The sequence below is a fragment of the Papaver somniferum genome, chromosome 9 (assembly GCF_003573695.1).
Source record: "Papaver somniferum cultivar HN1 chromosome 9, ASM357369v1, whole genome shotgun sequence".
Taxonomy (NCBI): domain Eukaryota; kingdom Viridiplantae; phylum Streptophyta; class Magnoliopsida; order Ranunculales; family Papaveraceae; genus Papaver; species Papaver somniferum.
This window is the reverse complement of record NC_039366.1, coordinates 97514235-97528935: the sequence shown is the minus strand read 5'-3', so window position 1 is coordinate 97528935 and position 14701 is coordinate 97514235. Positions and strand designations below refer to the sequence as shown.

Here is a 14701-nt window from a genome sequence, read left to right as displayed (position 1 = left end):
TTTTGGTGGCGGCGGTTGTGGTGGAAAAAAATAAGAAGAAGAGGAGGGGAAGTTAAAGGGAGTATGCTACCGGGATTGCATATGAAAAAAGAAGAAGTAAATATTGGAGATGGGTTTTGATCACACCTTTGTTGTTTACTTGATGATATTCCCTTTTTATTTTTGATATGGAAGAACTAGAGAAGCATAAGAAGGGGAAGAATAATAAAAAGTCGAGAGAGGATGGAAAATACGACGGCGGGGTAAATAGAATTTTTTTTTTTGAAGCATGAAATTGTATTAAAGTTAGGAAGAAATAACACGAGGGTACATTATACCCATAGAGTCTGCCATTACAATATGATCAATACACGATGGAGTTGTGTGGTCCCACATTGTTGTGGATAGATTTCCGGTTGTGCTGTCATCTGCCGCTTTGTTTGCTAACCCGTCCGCCGCCTGATTTCGTTCTCTGTAAATATGGTTTATGGTGCAATGCAGAATTTGGACCAATCTAAGTTTAATTTCTGTTATCATATTGTTTAAGTACCAAGATGGTTGCCGAGGTTAAAAATCTTAGAAGATTTTCCAAGTCCGTTTCGAATTAGTAGCCCACACTTAATAGCCATCCAAAGTTGAAAATTAGTGTAAAATTTGAAAACCGGAATTATTTTGAGATTTCACGGAGAATCTCGGCGAGACGAAGTTGTTCTTGTTGCAACTTAAGCCCAGTGCCTTCAGCCCTTCAGATGATGCCATGTGGGTGGTAGATGTTTTCTCCTCACAGTGCACTAGTGACCCCAAAAGTAGCACCGGTGTCTAAAAATTGTGCATATCATTCCGCCTGGGTCCAAATGTCCCAGTAACATTCGCCGCTCTGAAGTTGCAAAAGCGATACATTAGAAGCTCACTGTTAGAACTTTCCGTACATCTGTCTACTCCACCACTCGCTATCTCAACGGGATCACATCTACTGTTTATCATGAAATCTCAGCAAGAACACAAGGTACTACTAAAAATCCCTAATTTCATTTTGATTTTTAAACATAGATGACTTTTTTCTCCCCCAAAATTGACGGCCATTTGATATCTTCATAGGGAGAGAGACTAAACAGGTTTTTCTTCTCAAATCTAATTAAGGGACGTTATGTGAAGAAATTCAGTAAATCCCTTAATTCCTGACTTCATACTGGCCTTTCAATTTTAAACCCTTGTTTTCATTTCCATCAAACGGAAAATAAAAGCACCTTTCTTTTACAAAATGAAGTTAAAAAAAAATCCTGTTTTGAAAATCGAGACCTCTTAGTTTTCACGAAAAAGTGATGTAAATTCTTAAGTCATCCACATTGCTTGTTATTTTTCATTTTAGATGCACTGTTAACTGTTTGGTTCAACTCTTCTCTTTTGTAGGTTATATATTTCCGCTCCTTGGAAAATTTCAAGGTAGATGTTTTCTGTCTAAAGCTGTAAGTACTTCCAAATCCTCTTTAGTATGTATCATTCATGCATATATTTGACTATCATTTTTTATGTGGTATCACTGGTTATGACAGTGTTGTTTTTTCATGTTAATTTCAAAGGTCAACCTTGTCCAGATGCTGTCATATCGTCGAAAGAATCGTTAAGTATCTTGGTTTGAACGAATGCCCCAAAATGAGACTTACATCTCATAACCCTTATGCTGACAAACCTAATAGTCGACCTGCTAGGCATTGCGATATGTTGTCTGATATGTGTAAGGTAGTTATTATACTTGATTTACCTTTTTCTCAGACTTCTTATGTTATTTGATTATTGCACCAGTAATGAGATGAGATTGGGTAAACTTCTCACTGGATTTCCTTATCATCACAGACATCAGATATCCTATATTATGAACTCTTGGGCTCCCATTCATTGCCATCACACCTTTCAAGAGCTCTAAACATCAGTTTCAATCATGCGACAAAGAATGAAGTGAGTAAAATTTACCCACATTCTAGAACTATTATTTAAAAGCTATGTGGTTCTTATAAAGCCCAAATTTGTTTGTTCTTAGGTGTTGATTCGTTGTGTCTCAACTGTGCATCATAGAACAGTAAGTGATCTGCTTAATGAGATGAAGTCAGAGGTAACTTACTCGATACGAGATTCCTGTATACGTGTATTCTTGCTTTCTTATATTATCTCCTTGTATCTCCAGTGCGTAGTGGTTTGTGTTACAATTCTATTTCTTCATTAGCCAACTTTGTTTTGCTTTCATTTAGCAGCTGAGAGTGTTTTTTAACATTCAATCCAAGTATATATTCAGAATTTAGTAATTACTTTTGCAAGACATTCTGGAACAGGTTCAGCAGTTTAATCCAAGTGCCGAGCTTAGATTGCTTGAAATTGATCATAACCGGATTTCCAAGGTACTTATATTGTTGTTAAGTTTTTGTGGTTACGAATAAGCTAAAGACCTGGCATTTCACCTATCTTCTTGAGCTGAAACAAACCTTGGTGTGAAAACTTTTAGCTTGTTAGGTTAGCTGGATACGGTTGCCCTCAGCGGAACTCATATCAAGGGAGGCTTGGCTTGAAAAACTTTGGGGGTGAATGCTGTGGGATCTGCATTTGTCTTTTATAGGAATCTGCAGTTCTCTTTTTTAGGAATCCGTGGCTCTCTTTTTTAGGGAAATTTGCAGTAATCTTTCTTATGGAAATCTGCAGTTATCTTCCGTAACTATCAATTTTAGTTTCTACATGTATAGAAAGAGAGGGAGGGATGACTAATATTGCTCGTAAGGGAGATATAGGATCTGGCTGGCTTTGATGCTTTATTGCTCTTTATTGCAGATTTATCCACTTAGTGAAAAAATAAAGAACCTGAAAAATCAAACTTGGCCATTACGCATAGAGAAGGTAAGATTTCAGCTGTCCTCTTACACAGTTTCAGCTTTCTTTTTTGGATTTATTTTATTTTCCTTTCCTTTTGTTTGTTTCCTTAAATATGGTGATGTATGCATTATGTACCTGGAAGTGCGACTTCTTTTGCTTTTGCATAGGTTTTAAACCTTTCTCATAAGTTCCTAATTACAGATTCCCGAGGAGGAGAAAAACTTGGGTCTGGATGACAAAATAATTCATGTTTGTCACTTCACCAGAGAACCATTTCCAGGAAAAAGAAACCAATTGGTAAACTATGTAGAAATGAGACAAATATCCTGTGTATTGTTCAAATTTTCTTTGTTGAATGCCCACTCTGTTTATTTCAACAGGATGTTCGGTATTTTGGGGAACCCTTTTTCTTGATCATTCACAAAGGAGAGACTTTAGCCGAAATCAAGTTGCGCATTAAGGAGAAATTGCAAGTCCCAGACGATGAGTTCTCCAAGGTAACTTCTCAATTAAATCAAGTAATTTGAGCTGTATAGAACTATTCAACAATGTGTATTATATCCTAAATGCAACAATATTACTTTGTTTCACATACATTTTGACAAAATATCAGCCCACTGGTGTTAATGTATTCTAATCGTGTTCCTCATATAACGTGTTACCAGTGGAACTTTGCACATAGTGGACATGCTTACTTTCAGGACTCTGACATATTATTTAAGCATTTCCGAACGACGGTGCGTCTAGCTTTATTTCATTATATGCATTCTCTTTGTTTTGGTTGTTTGTTGGGAGGGAGCATGACTTTCTAATCCATGTTTTATTAGATAAAAGATTTTTATGCGCTGGATTCTTCCTGCTTTAAGGAGTATCTCGGCTTGGAGCACTTTCACAATTGCTTAAACACAACTTTCGCAACCAATCAGGTAATATTCATCTACCACATTGATCTGTTTTAGGTTTTTTTTTGGAGTTCCATGTACAACCAGTTTAAATTGAACCCACTCTACCAATCTTCAAGGGTCAAAATGATTATGTCTCAATGATTTTCCGGTGACATGTTAATCTACTTATAAACTTCTAACCCGTTGGTTAAGATAAATGGTTAAGTGAATTTATTTTAAGGGCTGAAAATTATAACAAACTCTTGAAGGGGTAAAAGTTTCAGAACCATGTGATTGTTTGTCACGATGACTTACATGTCCTCACACCACTTAGAGAAAACAATGCGTGGTGTCATACCTAGTGAAGTACAATCTTCTGGGTGATTATTCAACTTTTAAGGGTTTTGACTTGATCAAGGGATTTTTCTTTAATTTGATCCAACTTTGATTTGTTGCTTGCAAACACAGCTGGAAGAGGATGAGATGTTGGTCCAGCATTCGGGACATGTTGCTGGTCCACAACTGATAGAAAGTAACTTTATTTAACTCCCATGTGACTATTATATTCTGTCTTTCTGCTGTTTGAAGAGTTCAATTTGGTAAAATCTATTAAGTTTTATAAGTTTCACTATTTTGGTGGTTACTGGCGTAATGTAGTTTTTGGTTTGATGTAAGAACTAAGAAGAATGAGTGTAAGAGTTCTACTTGTTCTTGATATTTTTTTATTTTTTTTGTTGGCAGCGGGACAAGCACAACTCCAGAATACAGTGAACTATCAGACACTCAAGGATCCTACGTCCACCAGATTCACGTGGACGGTAGAAAACTTTTCTAGGTTGAACAATAAAGAACACTACTCGAATATTTTCTTGGTTGGTTGCTATAAATGGTATGTGTACCTTGTCCATACTGTGTACTTTAGCTGGCCATATTACTTCCTCTACTTGAATTTTTGTTCTTTATTAGGCGGATTATGATTTTTCCAAAGGGAAACAATGTGGATCACTTCTCGGTGTACCTGAATACTGCAGAGTCGTTTAGTCAGTTGTATGCAGAGTTCAGTTTGGTGGTGGTCAATCAAACCCATAAGAAGAACTCGTTGAGAAAAGGTATCTTAGTTGTTCCCAATCTGCCTTCATTTTTATGCTAAAAGTTATTTAGGTCCTCTATGAAGAGCTCGGTGAATATCTGTTGAAACAGAACAATGTCACCTAAAAGTTATTTAGGTCCTTATAACAACTTAAACATACGTAACATTACTGGAGAATGGTGTCATTTCTTCTTCTTTTTTCTGTTTTTTATTGCTTTTCTACCAGTAATGTGGTAGTATACATGTAATATAACCATTTCACTCGCTTTCTTTTCTAGAATCTTCAGAATATGTGGTACTTATTTAGGTCAGTCTAAACTTTAAATACTGATTAGGATTAACCACTGACACTTGTGCTGCATTGATATAATTCATTTAGTATATTCTACACAAGTTGAAAAACAGTATTGTCTATGACTTGTATTTTCAATGTTTTCTTACTGCACACCGTCGCTTTTCTTGCATTTTAATTTTATGGAACATGTGAATGACTCCAAGCCTGTGTACATGGGTGTTCTGCAGATGCACGACACCAATTCACTCCAGGACAAAGTAGCGGGGTATTTGCATCGTTCGTGCCTCTAAGTGAACTCAACAATCCTGGTAAGGGATATATTATGAATGATACTTGTATAATTGAAGCTGAGGTGTCCCTCGTTATACCGATAAAAAAACAAAGACTTGGTGTCCCTGTCATAGAAAGATCATGTGAAACTATTGGAGTTGTAGAGGAAGCATCTAAAGAAACACAAAAGGTAGAGCAAGTACCAGAGCCGGCTGCTTCAAATGCAGGTGTGACTGATGAACCATCCACACATTCGGGAAAAGATTATATGGTGTGCGAGCATCCGTTGGCTGGTCAATTATATCAAGACGGGAAATATAGTCAATATATACTGGATGGGAATTTTGAAGACATTGGAGGATTCAGTATCTTGAAGACGCATGCATCATTATATAGACAAATATGGCTAAAATATGGTCATATTGCTTCCAGCCATGCCCCGCCTTCCTCGTATTCTGTCCAAGTCACATTGGTTACAGATATAATGACAAACATCATGGATATGTGTCATTGCCGTCTTTCTGAGATGTCCTCTTTGATGGTTGCCAAATGGGAGAATAACATAAAGATGGCTGAGACACTCCATTTCAATGTCAAATGGCTTCGTGAGCGTTTTGATGATGTCAAAAAGGTTTTCTATGAGTTCAAAAATAAGAGCACAGTTTTATTGGAGAAGACAGAGGCCTTACAGGCAGCAGAGGCACGGTTAATGTATGCGGAGAATGAGTTGAAGAAGGCACGAGATAACATCTCTTTCTTGGAGACTGAGAGAAACGTACTTGGAAAAGGGTGGCCGTTTACTTTTTGATGGATTGTTGCTGAATTTAGCTAATGAAAAAATCTGGTGTGTATCATGTATGGTTGTGGATAGTTTGTACAAATTATAAATAGAGAAAAGTTGGTGAATGCTGTGTTATTTCTTTTTATAAAGCTATAACATAAGATTGAATGGCATGGAAATCTATGATACAAATCACTGCGGTGTTCACCAACTATTCTTATTGGAGAATAGTTGGTGAACGTTGTGGTATTCCTACATCATTTCTTCCTCGGCATAATGTCAGAAGTTCCCTACTAAGAAACCTAACATTCATCCAGAACATTATGTAAAACTAACAGCAAGAGAACGAAAGAGATGATTAATACCGTGCCATTCAAAAAGACAGAAGAGTTCAATAACAAAAGCTCTGCATATTGATTTTCTTTTCTATTTTAAGGAGCAGAATTTTAACAAAAAAAGGTAACTCTCAAAACTGCACAGATCAGTGCATTTCCATTTGATATCTGAATATGCTGCCAGCTCTCAGCAGAAAACAGGGTTCTCATCATATTCAAGTCTTCTCCTTATCTCAGACTTTTCTCCCAACGCTTTCAGTGAAACAAAGCTGTGTGTGTGAGGTATCGCATGAATCAAGGGATCACCATAACCAAGCAAATCTGAAGACAGGCTCACATTTTTGGTGAAGTCCTGGATGGGCGTCACATCATTATCCCGTATTTGTCTCATCTTTTGGTGGTGGTTTTTGTCCCACTTTTAGTTCTTTTTAATTTAATGCCATGAAAATGAGGAGTAACAGCAGTTGACATAGGCTTGGCAGGTACAGGGCAGTGTTCAACTCTTATGTTTCACTTATTTCCAGTGCAGCCATATTTATCATTTGCCCCGTAGTGCGTCTGACCTTGGTCAGATTTCTCTAAATGACCTTTGGAAAGATGGTCAGAAACCGTTTAAATGTTTTGGTTTGTTTCTGGAAGACCCCTCGTGTCTCAACTACATTCAAATATGCTAAAAACATTTGTAATCTCCCTGACAACTCTTCTAGAGTCCTAAAGTTGCAGTATGACCTCGAACAGTGATACAACTTTGAGGGAGGATTCTGGAAAATCAAATCCACTAGAACACAAACAAAGTCCTTGCAGGCTTGCACAAAAACACCCGAGTTTTTTTCATTCTTGCACCCCTTGGTCTGTTCTCAACTTTCTTGCCTTGAAGGAGGCAGTAGAATGAAAAAATCTTATGCTCATTAGACTTGAGAAGGTAAAACTCCCAAGCTGATCAATTTGTTTGGCCTTTAAACAAGATACGAATCCTTAAATGTAAAATCAGTCTACAAATATCCTGTGAACATAGTAAAAACCAATGAAGCTAGTGTTGTTAGAAAGGTAAGTAGAATTCAATGTATACAGGTTTGTTATCGGATCTTGTCTGATATGTAATTTGCAGGAGGAGTCTATTCTACATACATTGTCCTCTAAGTAAGGTTGTATGGCTCCGTCTAAACTGTGTAATGCATGAAATTCTGATATCTCGGCATATGGATTGAATTTAAGTATCCAATGTCCTTGAAGGATACGCTTTGCGTCCATAGTGTCAGATCAAACAACTGAGAGAGGGAGAGAGAGACTAATAAATTATCGACAGGTAGAAGAGCTCACCTTATGATGTTGCTGCATGTAACAAATACCATTTCCATGACTCCCCAAACACACATTCTGGGTTCCAATATGTCACTTGTAATGTGTACAGCTAAATTTCACTAAGAAAAGACGACTAGCAGTTCACAGACAAATCAAACAACCTTCTGTGTACCCAAGTAACTAATATCATTGCCTTTTGTTTACATTAGATGAAACAAAAGCACTTCATAAATATGACAGTACAAAATGTGTTAACCTACATATGTATACATCTGTAAGCATGGGTGTAGATAGCTTCACAAAATGATTGTGCAGTGTGAGGACACAACTCTACAAAGATCCACAGATTATAAAACAAAAACAAAAAACAAGATCATAGTACCGTCCAGTCTGGAAAAAAGATACCTTAAATGTCACCGATGAAAGCTCAATAGTGTCTTTTAGTAGAGAAGATCAGTCTTTTTTGTAGTTACCAATTTCAGATGCAAAAAAAGGTTGTCTTCTACTCTTCTTTCAGGATGATTCTTCAGTCTAAGTGTTCGGCTGAACCCTGAATGAAACCTACACCAACCCGCACTTCAGTTGGAATATACATAAACAGGCATTGATTTAGGATCGAGCGCCCAGCAGCCATATAGATTCCCATGTTTTGCTTCTGCCAACTTAAAAGACGGAACCTGATGAGAGAATCTGCACAATTCAGTCCAGGGTATCCTCATGAAAAAAAATCCTCCCACTTCTTTTTTAGCTTGAAATACGGTTTTAAGACCAGTAACATTTTGCAAAACCAACACTTGTATCCAACAAGCATCGATAACCTCTATGACTTCAACTATGTAATACCCACAATACTTCAAATCAGAATATCTCCACTCAGAGCTAAAGTTATTGTATAATGCCCATACTTCCCCTTTCCTTGGATAAATATTGTACAAATTGCGTCCAGCTGGTACGCAACTTAACTGATGAGAAAAACAACCCAAATCATCATAGACTTCATTTTCACGTGTGACCTTGAATGTTCCACAACATACGGGCATACTCCTGTCAACCAATGGGATAACACCTTTTGGTGAACTGCAAGATTCAAGCCACTGAATATGCAACTTGAAAACAGGGAACAATTCAACATTCTTTATCTTACCATAGTACTTGGGCAAGACATCCAAGTCGCAATACAGAGCCCATATTTGACCAGTTTTGAACTTTTCATGGGAACGCTCACTGTCAAAGTCATAAAATCCTGTGTTCGCCTCCAAATGAGCAAGTGAAGAGGGAATAGTACTCATACCATCTGGACCCATCTCCTTACTATCAGCAGCAGCATGACATGTAAATACCCTTTCTCGAACAAAAGTGGAGTCATCACAACTTTTCTGCTTGTCCGAGACAACAGTGGTCTTCTTATTCTTATCCAAAAGACAAGTAGAGGTTTCCACAGTCCGAGTCTTCTTATTAACATTTGCTAACCTTTGAGACCTGTTACTACATTTTGAATTCCCTCCACTGTCCATAGTGTTTCTCTCTTCAGGCTTGTTTCTCTTCTTTTGTTTATGGAGTATCTCCTCTGCTGGAGCTTTAGAAGAAACAGTCACTTTAGCAACATTTGCCTCTACCCTGGCTTCTAGATTTCCGGGATTGGAAGTCCGTTCGATGGTACCAGAAACGGAAGCAGGATCAAGTTCGAAAGAGACTTTAGGAATATCTTCTCCTTCTTTACCAATCATTTTATATGACGGAACCCTATGCGAAAATCTGAGAAGTTCTTTGGGTGGTATGCGGAAGGAAGCCATTAGATCGTTGCTTGTCTTGAACAGACTTACATATCCTTCAATCTTAGACAAATATGCAACTTTAGCACCTGATTTCTTTTGATAATCTGAAAGAACTTAAACATATTCATAGTTGTACTTCCTATGGTTGGCTGGATCAGAATCCCATTTAACATTCCAATCCTTGAGAAGAGCCCAAGTTTCACCTTTTCTAGGATATATATTGTAAGAACCTTTCTTGGTACGTTTTGCCCACTCAATCCTGTGAGAGAATGTATCAATAGCCGTAGTGTCTACAGTCTCACCGTATACAAAATTTCCACAAGCAACTGGCAGTCCATTCCCATTCCACCGTATCCCATCTTGGTCATTAAAGGTTGAGTAATTTAACCAGGTGAATTGTACCTTGAAACCAGGTGAGTAAACCTTATTGATCCAAGCATAGTATCTAGGAATGGAATCAGTTTCATCGTATAAAGCCCACATCTGATCAGCTGCAAAACACTCTTCTCTCTTATACTTGTCGAAATCATAGAAATCTGTTTCAGCAACCTCAGTGATGTCCTGATCAAGCTTGCTATTAAGACAACATCTCGAATCAATCCCATTAGCACCTCCGAGTCCTTCATCATCGGCTGAAACAACTTGCTTTCCTTTCTTCTTACATTCTTTACATTTTGCAAATTCTGTGGGTAAAAGGAGCTTCCTTCTTGTTCAAGTTCTCGAAAGCATTTTCTTTCTTTTATACTTTTCATGTCTTGATCAAGCTTGTTTTTAAGACAACATCTCGAATCAGTCCCATTAGCACCTTCGAGTCCATCAGCAGCAGCAACTTGCTTTCCTTTTTTCTTACGTCCCATAGAATTTGCGAATTCCGTTGGTAGAATTTCTTCAACATCACTGGAGATTCCTTCTTGTTCAAGTTCTCGGAACCTTTTTCTTCCTTTTATACTTTCCATGCACTTACTCACACCTTCTCCCCCTTTGGAATTTCCACCCACCTCAACGGTCACTCCTGTCTCTATAAACGACGGTGATACTTCTCCCTTACAAGAGGACAAGATCTTGGCAGTACTTGCTAGGGGAACATTTTGACGACTGTGACTCTGGTCCTCTTTCTTTGGTGAAACCACACATTTTTCCGACTTTGTTTCCTGAGCAATGTCGCCATAAGCAAAAAAATCTGCCTTGCAACTTTCTCTAGTACACTTTATTGGTATGCCCATAATGTGTAAAGGATACAGATGCCTTAGTTTACAAGAAGGACAAGCAGTCCAAAACTTCAGGACATCACAGGACCTTGGTGGTGTCTGTTCTTGTACCAGTGGTAGAAGCCCCATGATAGCTTAATTTACCCGAATCTAAACCGTGAATTAATTCGATAAAAAACGCTACATCTACTAACGGTACGCTACCGATCGAGCTTATTTCTGCCAAACAATAAACATCAACTCCTTGCCGTTAGTGATGCACATAACTTTTAAATCCACAATAACAGAACAAACTCAAAAAATCCCAAATTCAATCCAAAACAATAAGACCCAAATTCAATAATAAGTAAATAAATTGAGACAGATTTAAATTACAAGTATAAACCCTAAACCCCAAACCCAAATTCCAATAGTTTAATGCATATAAAAGCCTAAAACAGAATAACAGAGAAGCCAAAAGATCAAATTTTGTACAGAGAAACAACAAAATCTAGGTAATACATAAGAAACCCAAAATGATCAGAAATATAATTTCAACTTAACCCTTTACTAACAAAACCACAAACCCATATATCGAATCCTAAAACAGAGTATTTATAAAATGGTCACACAAGCAAATCAAACTGATAAACAAAGTAATTGAAGAAAATAATCACAAGAAACACAGGGAAAGAACTTACTCGGTGGTGAAACTCCTTCTCAGAAGATAACAAAGGGTTTCAACAAATTTCTCTAGAGAGATAGAGAGTGATCAGTGAGAGAAAGCAGAGAGAGAGAGGAGGAGGTGTGTGTAAAATCAAGGCTAGAGTCTAGACTTTACTTGACACACTAGACAGCTTAACTTAACGGTACTCATTACTTTGTTTTGGGAACTGAGTCGTTTTTCTCCCGCTCTTTACACAGCTTCAGTTTTTTCACCTGCGGGTTAATTTACTAAATGGTAAGAATGTGACCGATCAGAGACATGACGGCTGTGATGGAGTGTTAACATCACTCTCGGGTGAAAATAACTTCTGTGTTTTACTTGGTACCTAGTCATGCCACAGTGTTAATTAATTTCATGTCGTGTCTAAGGAAAGGTACGGCTCTTGTAATCGTTTGATTGGTTTTATTATTTCCCAAGATAAGAATTCATTTTATGCCAAACAAAATGTACTTACTTTGATACTAATCTGGGTAAAAACGGTCAGAGAAAACTTGTATTTGTAGGTAAAATGTTGGGCAAATTTTTCGTGACCGCAAATGGGTACCGAAATTAGCAGGGTACCGTTTCATATGAGATAAAAGAGTTATATATGATCCTGACCGTCAGATCACTCAAACGATATCCCTGTTAATTTCGGTCCCTCATTAGCAACCATGAAATTTTTGCTACTACTTTAGGGTGGAGAACTAAAGAAAAGTTAAATCAAATCTCGAGCTAGTGTAAATTTTGGATATTTGAATATCCTCGGTTATAATACATAATTTCTTTCACATGGTAAATATTTTGTGAATGAACTAGTTCTGGGTCACTAAGTAAATTTTAGACCACATGATAATATACCGGTCCTTTGCTCAAAAAAAATAAAAAAAATAATATACTGTTTATATAAGACGACTTTAGATCACAAGAAAGATTTTAGATCGTATGTTATTTTTCTAGATAAAATGTGAGGGATTGTTCATCTGCTTGTGTGTAACCATGTAATTGAAGTTTCAAGATCTATTGGTGTGAGAATTGTGGAAGCAATCTAAATTGTGGCTCTGTCAAAGACCGGATTCTTTCATTGTTTATTATGGTGGCCATTATTTCTTCCGTTAAACATGACAAATGGGTAATTACGCTCATGGTTGAATGTCAGGTAATTTAGGAAAAGATGAGAATACATTTTTTGGGATAAAATTCTAACCCCTATTAACACTGTAATTGGAATTAATTTTCATCTACATAACTTTATTCCCGGTGATCATGACATAACCACTTGTGCAAATCTAAACGAGACTTATGCTAGCTTCCCCTATAATACAGGTTAGTAAAGAAATAATTGTAGATGTTTCCTTTGATTACTTAACTAACAGTCATGGTACTGGAATGGTGAATGCAAGAGGATCCAGGAACATATGCAGCTGGATTTTTATATATTGAAGTTGGGGAGTGTTAGCAGTCAAGGAAGCATTATTATGGCGACTGCTTTGGATATTAAGATTCATGTTAAAACATATGCAGAAATACTTGTGCTCTCTATTGACATTGATATCCCAATGTTTTATGTTGGTTGAAAGGTGGTAATTGGTGTTTTTATTAACCATATGGCCAAGCGTGCCCTGTGTATGTAAGTCTGCAAATTGCACCAATCGCCGCTCGATCGGATGTCCTCTGAAACTCAATTTCTGTGAATTGATCTTACTAGCATTCATCAATCAGTTCTTCTTCTTGTGATTATCATTATCAGTTACATCATCTATAGAACTTACTTACTACCCGTTACTACATCTTTTCGGAAATCTTTATTCAATAAGAAGTATCTCAACAAGGAAATCTACAAGAAAACATTCAACAAACTCAAAATCAAAAGCATACAGTTCATTAAACTTTACTTAAAAAGGTTCCAAACTAGCATTCATCATTACACCTCAAATTTGCTTTCAAGCTATTACATTGCCAGTTTTTCAAAACAATCTTTTACTAGTCCTAAACCAAATAACCTGAGTACTTCTTTCCAAATCCCATAACCAACACCATAATAATATTGCAATTCAAACACTACTACTTCAAACCAGAAAAACTTTCTTAACATCATCACATATTCACATCAACTAGACATTAAAACACATTCAATAAATGCCGACCGACAAAAGAGGAGGACAAAGAACTTATTCACCAGCATTAACAACAAAATTCAGAAGACCATGAGTAAGTATCGAGAAAGCCATCTTACAAAAAACTTGTTGATCATCTTCAAACTTTTCTCAAAGTCTGAAGACTTGGCTGCTTTCGACACCCCAAAAGAGAACTCTAAAAGTCATATTCATCATAACTCCAGCCTTCATCCTCTTCATATTGTGCTCTGTAACTACTGCCTAATGAAGTAGGGGAAGTGCTACCATCTCCTGAAGAGGTACTCTCATCACTATCTTCTTCATCATTATTAACATCACTGGCAGCACCACAGAGTTGTTCATCATCATCACTGGATTATTCTCCATGCTCGGTTCTGGCAAATATCCTTGGAGGGAATCTCTCATCATCGCTGCCTTCTCGCATGGTTCTGGCGAAGATCTTCAGATTGGCTCTCTCATGATCAAACCGCCTGCGCAGTTTCCAATCAAAATACCTCTTCATCCTCTTCATGTCCTCTGCAGCACCAGAGCCTTCTTTACTGGTATTTACTTCCTCCACCGGATACTCAAACACACCATCAAAACCCTCCTCGAAATCACTCTCAGTTGCACTGCCATACTTTGGACCTTTCTGACGTTTCAGAGCTCTCTCCTCTTTCCGATCAACCCTTGCAAAATGTTTTGGTTTCCAAGCAGCAAACAGACAGGGGGTTAGTCCACGAGTGAGTTGGAGGGAGTTTAATGTATTTTGAATCTTGGGGATTTTGAGGGAGTGTAAGAGAGTATAGGGAGTTTGAGAGAGTTTGGTGTGTTGAGTGTAGGGAGTTTGAGAGACTCTCCCAAAATCTCTACTTTTTTGAGAGATTTGGAGTGAGGAAAAAATACACTATAAACTCCCTAGAACTCCCCATAACTCCCAAAAAAAAAAAAAAACTCCCTATCATTCTAATTTTTACCACTAACAGGGAGTTTAAGAGTTTCCTTCAAACTCCCCCACGACTAACGGGGTTTTTTAGGGAGTTTGGGAGACTCTTCTAAACTCTCCCACGACTAATGGGGATTTTGAGAGACTCCCTCGAACTCCCTCACGACTAACGGGA

General features: G+C 37.5%; 3 protein-coding genes across 3 annotated transcripts; 1 reads left to right on the top strand and 2 right to left on the bottom strand.

Moving 5' to 3' along the window:
- The first annotated feature begins 832 nt into the window (after positions 1-832).
- LOC113313246 (ubiquitin carboxyl-terminal hydrolase 12-like) lies at positions 833-6293 on the top strand. The gene is made up of 15 exons (XM_026561988.1): positions 833-985; positions 1390-1445; positions 1560-1719; positions 1834-1935; positions 2018-2089; positions 2307-2372; positions 2797-2862; positions 3040-3135; positions 3219-3335; positions 3504-3575; positions 3666-3764; positions 4191-4254; positions 4464-4611; positions 4689-4831; positions 5335-6293. The coding sequence occupies exons 1-15, from the start codon at positions 962-964 to the stop codon at positions 6183-6185; spliced, it is 2136 nt and encodes a 711-aa protein (XP_026417773.1). The 5' UTR covers positions 833-961; the 3' UTR covers positions 6186-6293.
- A 2080-nt stretch (positions 6294-8373) lies between these two features.
- Positions 8374-9716, bottom strand: LOC113312320. The gene has a single exon (XM_026561085.1). The coding sequence runs from the start codon at positions 9586-9588 to the stop codon at positions 8374-8376; it is 1215 nt and encodes a 404-aa protein (XP_026416870.1). The 5' UTR covers positions 9589-9716.
- On the bottom strand, positions 9685-10907 carry LOC113312319. The gene is made up of 2 exons (XM_026561084.1): positions 10316-10907; positions 9685-10253 (listed from the first exon to the last, which is right to left on the bottom strand). The coding sequence occupies exons 1-2, from the start codon at positions 10905-10907 to the stop codon at positions 9685-9687; spliced, it is 1161 nt and encodes a 386-aa protein (XP_026416869.1).
- Positions 10908-14701: the final 3794 nt, after the last annotated feature.

Excerpts from the sequence above, each read along its gene's own strand:
- LOC113313246 (XM_026561988.1), top strand. The coding sequence starts at position 962 with ATGAAATCTCAGCAAGAACACAAG. Across the intron at positions 1,720-1,833 it reads TGTTGTCTGATATGTGTAAG|ACATCAGATATCCTATATTA; the intron begins GTAGTTATTATA and ends TTATCATCACAG. Across the intron at positions 3,336-3,503 it reads CAGACGATGAGTTCTCCAAG|TGGAACTTTGCACATAGTGG; the intron begins GTAACTTCTCAA and ends ACGTGTTACCAG.
- LOC113312320 (XM_026561085.1), bottom strand. The coding sequence starts at position 9,588 with ATGGCTTCCTTCCGCATACCACCCAAAGAACTTCTCAGATTTTCGCAT.
- LOC113312319 (XM_026561084.1), bottom strand. The coding sequence starts at position 10,907 with ATGGGGCTTCTACCACTGGTACAAGAACAGACACCACCAAGGTCCTGT. Across the intron at positions 10,254-10,315 it reads GCTTGATCAAGACATGAAAA|AATTTGCAAAATGTAAAGAA; the intron begins GTATAAAAGAAA and ends TTTTACCCACAG.